Consider the following 6,738-nt stretch of genomic DNA (forward strand, 5'->3'; position numbering starts at 1 on the left):
TTGAATTGTTATCTACAGGTATATATTTACAGTATATTTACAATTGAATCTATTTTCCTTTCGAAAATGATTCATTTGTTTGCAGAGGAAATCTCTATTTTCCTTTAGAAAATGATTTATTTGTTTGCAAAGGACATCTTTCACTTCTCCATGCAAGGATATCATCTCTCCCTCTACATTCAAATTTGTCACCATTATCATGAACATCTACCATGCTACAAGCTGAGCATTTTTCAAAAGCATCAGATACACTAATGGCTGCAAGGATCTTGTTCACCCATGATTGCAAGGATCATGTTAGCTTTGACATGCTCAATAAGCTTTTGTATAATAGCAATTGCTCCTCATGGAATGTAAGGCATAACATATCTAAGGTTCATTGATGGGATCACGTTCACCCATGATTGCAAGGATCATGTTAGCTTTGACATACTCAATAAACTTTTGTATAATAACAATTTCTCCTCATGGAATGTAAGGCATAACATATCTAAGGTTCATTGATGAAGATTGGTTCTGCCAAAACAATGAAGGACTCCCCCTTAATTTTTTCCATGATTAGCAGGTTCATTCATGTCATAAAAATGCAAATTCAAAGGCGGTGTATTCTATTCATTTACAAGAAAAGTGGAGTTTGGATGGTTAGTATTTTTTTCTCTTCCAATGGTAAGAAGCAATTGGGAAAGTCCAAATAGGGTTGTAAGATGAAAACACAATTTTATTAGTCTTCAAAGAAGGGCAAACCATAAGTGGGTATGAAGATCAATCTTCAGGTTGGAAGTTGGCATTGAACTAGATAACAATCTCAATCGGGAACTAGTTCAAACTTTGGCAACCAAATTTTGGGGGGGATTTCTTTAAGCAAGGATTATCCTCTAATGATTTGATTTGTTTGTCTCAAGACACTTAATTAGGACAAAAAGGTTGTCATGAAGTAAAACATCTCCTCTATATAAATTTTTGAAATACAAAGAACACTAGTTTTTTTCGTTCTTCTTATAGTCTATCAAAATATTTTTTGAATCCCACAACCAATATCCACCAACGGTCAACAAGACAAAAAATTACACTTATTATTCTTGTTTCCATTGTAAATAATCTTAATCTTCTCTGTGTGTATGAAAATGGTATACCATGTAAAGAGAATATATTTGCAATATCTAAATGATAATATTTTCATGTCAACAAGATTTTCTTGTAAGGCTTCAAACTCCCTTTCAATAAAAATGATACGCCAGTGAAGGGAACATGGACTAGTCTTTACTTGGTGCAACATAGAGTATCCATATTTCCAGTGATTCAACATGATTTGCCTATAATGTTTCAAAATCCCTTTCAAAATGCAGAGCAGATTGAAGAAAAGGATTTGTATAAAGAGCAAGAGAAAAAAAATTGCACTTTTTATTTCTTGTTGCCATTGTAAATAATCTTAGTGTGTATGAAAATGGTATACCATCTAATCATAATATCTTCACAATGATGATACTCTTATGCCAGCATGATTTGCCTATAATGTTTTAAAATTCCCTTTCAATAATATTTATTTTGCAATGGATTAGAATGTTTGTTGAATTGACCTATCAAGTCAACATTGTACCTTATAATAGACATTTCATTTCTTCAAAAACCAAAGTTAATATTTTAATATTATACCTTATAATGGACTCATTTCTTCAAAAACTAAAGTTAATATTTGAATAGTAAGTATGCATATTAATGTTTTGTAATCAACCTATTAAATTTATAAATGCATTTCAAAAATGTCATTTCAAATTTAATCATAAATTGAACAACTAAAATTTTTTGATAATTGAAAAATGTTTGATATAACCAAATGAAAAGTATTTATTAATAACACATTAAAATGACATTAATAGATAAATATCAAAATTATGATGTTTTGAATAGATGAATACCAAAATTATAATTGCAAATGTTCCATGTGCATGAATTTCATTTCTTCTAGTATTGGCTTATCCCCAGATCCATAACCATTATTTGTTTTAAATAAGTTTAGTCTTTAATGCCACTACCACAATGTCCCTTTAGGTAAACTTTTCTAAAATTATTGTTTCATTCACCATGCTTGGTCACATTATTGCATTGTACACTATTTTCTGAATGATTATGTTTAGCCAACCACAACCTATCAATTTGTTTATTGGGTCCCTATTGTAATGCCTTACCATGTTGCAATTGATAACATGCATATATTTTTGTCATATAAGTAATAGCTTGAACGCCATTTGAAAATAAGATTGTTTATTAAGAATGACTAACACAAACCTTCTTTAGCACAAAACAACAAGATGATGTAGCAATATGACATAAACCTTGTGAAATATTGGGAAACATGTTGTTCTGGGGTGTCATGGTTAGACCATTAACCAACTAAATTTTCAACATGAATGTGGACTAAATGACGATAGTGACAAAGTATTGACTTAGTTAATGCTTTATTGGTACAAAAAAATATGGTTAGATGGTGGATTCAGAACACTTAATTCATCTATTGTAAGATTGCCCTTCAAGGTTGTGACCATATGATGTGATAAAATTGATAAGCATCCATGTGATCCATAATGTGTGAATAACATGTTTATGTTAGCGTTAGTCTTGCCGAGACACATTTTGAAGAGCTTAGAATATTCATTTTTCTACTTTCTTTGGTTTTTATAAATCACTATAGCAGGCAAAGCTAAATCACAACTTGTCGTAAAATGAAAACTAAAACCGCCTGCTAAATTGCAACTTGTTGTAAAATGAAAACTAAAACCCAAACATTTTATGCAACTCGCATATCCAATTTAGTATTAAGCATTACAACTATCTGAAAAATATAGTCAATCAAATGAAAACTCCAATACAAACTCCAATACAGACAAACTTCTTTAGACTTTCGGTCTCCTCCTTACATTGGCTTTAGGATTTTCTTATTTTTTTTTTAATTTCAGTAGCTTATCCAATTTAACAATAGGGATTAAGGAGTACAACTATCTAAAAAAATATATAGTCAACCAAATGCAAACTCCAATAGGGATAAACTTTTTCGGACTTTTCAGTTTTATATGTTTCTCTCTCCATTTGAGAAAGATCCATGAAAATGGAATGTTAGTATAAAATGAAAACTAAAACCCAAACATTTTGAAGAGCTTAGGATATTCATTTTTCTCCTTTGTTTGGTTTTTATAAATCACGTTAGCAAGCAAAGTTAAATTGCAACTTGTCGAAAAATAAAAACTAAAACCCAAACATTGTATGCAACTTGCATATCCAATTTAACATTAGGCATTAAGCAGTACAACTATCTGAAAAATATAGTCAATCAAATGAAAACTCCAATACAAACAAACTTCTTTAGACATTTGGTCTCTTCCTTACATTGGCTTTAGGATTTTGTTAATTTTTTTTTTTAATTTCAGTAGCTTATCCAATTTAACAATAGGGATTAAGGAGTACAACTATCTAAAAAAATATATAGTCAACCAAATGGAGGATAAACTTTTTTGGACTTTTCAATTTTATATGTTTCAACTCTCTCCATTTGAGATCCATGAAAATGGAGTGTTAATATAAAATGAAAACTAAAACCCAAACATTTTGAAGAGCTTAGAATATTCATTTTTCTACTTTGTTTGGTTTTTATAAATCACTTTAGCATGCAAAGCTAAATTGCAAGTTGTCGTAGAATGAAAACTAAAACCCAAACATTTTGAAGAGCTTAGAATATTCTTTTTTCTACTTTGTTTGGTTTTTATAAATCACTTTAGCAAGCAAAGCTAAATTGCAACTTTTCATAAAATGAATACTAAAACCCAAACATTGTATGCAACTCGCATATCCAATTTGACATTAGGCATTAAGCAGTACAACTATCTGAAAAATATAGTCAATCAAATGAAAACTCCAATACAGACAAACTTCTTTAGACTCTTATTTAGACTTTTGGTAAGAATATATAATGATTTCCAGAGAACTATTGAAAACTCCAATACAGACAAACTTATTTAGACTTTTGGTAAGAATAAATAATGTTTTCCAGAGGACTATTGAATCATCCCAAGTGGGAAGAAGATGAATGATATTCTTAAAATGGAATTTCCATAATGAATTATATATATATATATATATATATATATATATATATATATATATATAAAGAATGAATGGAACCAAAGAACACTAATCAGTCTTCAACATTCATTGAATGATGCATCTAATGAGCTTTACAAAATGAAATTATATATATATATATATATATATATAGTTTATGGAAACAATATCCACATGTAGACTGTTGACCAGAAGATGATGGAAATAGCTGCCAGAAGATAAGTCCATAAGAAAAGCACAGAGCATTCTTGTTCCCCCATATTGAATAATTGTGCCATTGTTCCTGCATTAACACAAATTCACCTCCTCTTAGCCAAAAAGAACTCATATGCTTAAAGACTAGAAAATTAGAAATATATATTGACCAAACTAGAATTGTTTGCATGAGAGAAGTTGCTTGATTTTGGTGTAACCTGATAGTTCTTAATTTCTATAATTTTTAGTCTTTGATCAAATAATAAAACAATGATGACTAGAACATGCCCCATTGGGGACTTCCTAAAATTAACAAAAAAAATTGAGCTGTCAAAGTAACTATTAGGATAGTAGAAATGAAAATATTATGATGAATTGGAAAAATCATGTGATTAAAATTGCATGTATAGTTGAGATATGTGAACCATGATACTCACCAATATTCGTAGCTGGTGGGATTGCGTATTGGATCATCAGAACAAAGTGATACAATGGATCTTCTGGCAATAACCCAAGATCGGATGCTCCTTTAACTACAAATATTCCAATCAATGGAAGTAATACAAGCTTCACACAGATAACCAGTACAATAATCACAGGGATTAGCTTTGAAGAGCTTAAACCTGCAAAGATAACCATGCGTTGGATTATACATCATTTAGAAATGAAAAGGAAAAGGAAATATATTACCGTTCATCATAACGCATTATTAAGATCAACAAAATCAAAACCTTTCACATCCAGCCTAAATAGCAATGCTACATTGTGACTAGAAATATTTTCAAGGCAAATATATAGTACCTTTGACTAAATTTCCTCCCAATACAAGGGTGATGGCTGGGATGGTTCCATATCTGCACCAAATATACAAAGACAATAAAAAATTCAGTTGTGTAAATGCCTGATTCTAGCATTTCATATTGATTCCCAACAACCAAATATCAATAAATTCTAAAATGGTCAGAACAAATATACTTAACGAAAAAGCTCGGAAAAAGGAAAGTACGTTGAGTCAAGAATTGAATGCTTATGTTTTTCAACAATACATTCAACCATGACCTATTGGAGGTAGCAGCTATAATGTTCACTTATTATTATAAAATAAAATTCAACATTACACAAGATGTACTAAAGATTGATCATAGAGATGCATACCCCAGTGAAGAAATGGAGTCTTGGATTACTCGAAGAGGAGAAGATACACCAACAAGTAAAGCCTTTGCTTGTGGGATTGCTCCAACGATAAATCCTGCAACCTGCAATAACCAATAGAATATCAGACTAGAACACAAAAACATGAATCAACTTTTATTTGAAACATATATATCTAGGATTCCCAAACAAACTTATTTAGACTTTTGGTCTCCTCCTATCAGACTAGAACACAAATACATGAATCAACTTTTATTTGAAACATATACATCTAGATTCCCAAACAAACTTATTTAGACTTTTAGTCTCCTCCTTACATTGGCTTTAGGATTTTGTTTTTATTTTTATTTTTAATTTCAGGAGCTTATCCAATTTAACATAGGGATAAGGCGTACAACTATCTAAAAATATATATAGTCAACCAAATGGAAACTCCAATAGGGATAAACTTTTTTGGACTTTTCAGTTTTATATGTTTCAACTCTCTCCATTTGAAATCCATGAAAATGGAACGTTAATATAAAATGAAAACTAAAATCCAAACATTGTAACTTCACTATCAGTAATCTCATTATTTCTCTAAACTTCATCTTAATCTCATTATATCGCTAAACTTCATCTTAAGTAGTATAAAAAGGTTGTCATGAATTAAACATCTCCCCTATATAAATTTATAAATTTTTGAAATACAGTGAACACTAAGTTTCTTTCATTCTTCTTTTGATAGTCTATCAAAATATTTCTCGGATCCCTCATCGAATATCCACCAATGCTCAGCAGAACCATGCAATCGATCCTTCCAGATAAATTCTAGAAATATTACCAGTTCAACCTGTGGCACAGTTCGTGTGATTGGACTTCTATTTGTAGACAAATGAATAAATGGAAAGCTTTTCAGACACTACTTAATCATTTTTCCCCAGGAAAATAGCTGATCAAAGCACCAATTTCCCCATTTTCTAGAGACGATCTAACCGAAGATATCTCTGGAGAGAGATCCTTCTCCAATTGATGAGGCCAAACTTGCCGATCCACAACTTTGAAATATCCTAATAAAAGAGCAGTCATTGTACACCATTAATCATCTGTCCTGTCATCTCAGGCATCCATTCGTAAGGAATTCCAACAAAATTAAGGCATGCCTCAATTTGCTCTATTACCAGAAGTCTATTGGACCGATAAGTAAGCTAGGCTTTGAGCTATGCGACAGATAAGGAAACTTATTTTTCCGCAAATAAGTTGTCGCAAAGAGAAGTTATTGGGCATATAAGCACAACT

At 30.9% G+C, this 6,738-nt stretch overlaps 1 protein-coding gene across 1 annotated transcript; it reads right to left on the reverse strand.

Moving 5' to 3' along the window:
• Positions 1–4,268: 4,268 nt before the first annotated feature.
• On the reverse strand, positions 4,269–6,528 carry LOC149264866 (protein PIN-LIKES 7-like). The gene is made up of 5 exons (XM_089401048.1): positions 6,436–6,528; positions 5,464–5,564; positions 5,110–5,162; positions 4,746–4,931; positions 4,269–4,396 (listed from the first exon to the last, which is right to left on the reverse strand). Exons 1-5 carry the CDS (start codon positions 6,526–6,528, stop codon positions 4,269–4,271), a joined length of 561 nt encoding a protein of 186 aa, XP_089257174.1.
• Positions 6,529–6,738: the final 210 nt, after the last annotated feature.

This window comes from Pinus tabuliformis, chromosome 6 (assembly GCF_031772625.1).
Source record: "Pinus tabuliformis cultivar Carrire ecotype Pingquan chromosome 6, CPIR1, whole genome shotgun sequence".
NCBI classification, from domain to species: Eukaryota; Viridiplantae; Streptophyta; class Pinopsida; order Pinales; family Pinaceae; genus Pinus; species Pinus tabuliformis.

Excerpts from the sequence above, each read along its gene's own strand:
- LOC149264866 (XM_089401048.1), bottom strand. The coding sequence starts at position 6,528 with ATGACTGCTCTTTTATTAGGATATTTCAAAGTTGTGGATCGGCAAGTT. Across the intron at positions 5,565-6,435 it reads TCTCTCCAGAGATATCTTCG|GTTGCAGGATTTATCGTTGG; the intron begins GTTAGATCGTCT and ends TGGTTATTGCAG. Across the intron at positions 4,932-5,109 it reads GGGAGGAAATTTAGTCAAAG|GTTTAAGCTCTTCAAAGCTA; the intron begins GTACTATATATT and ends TTATCTTTGCAG.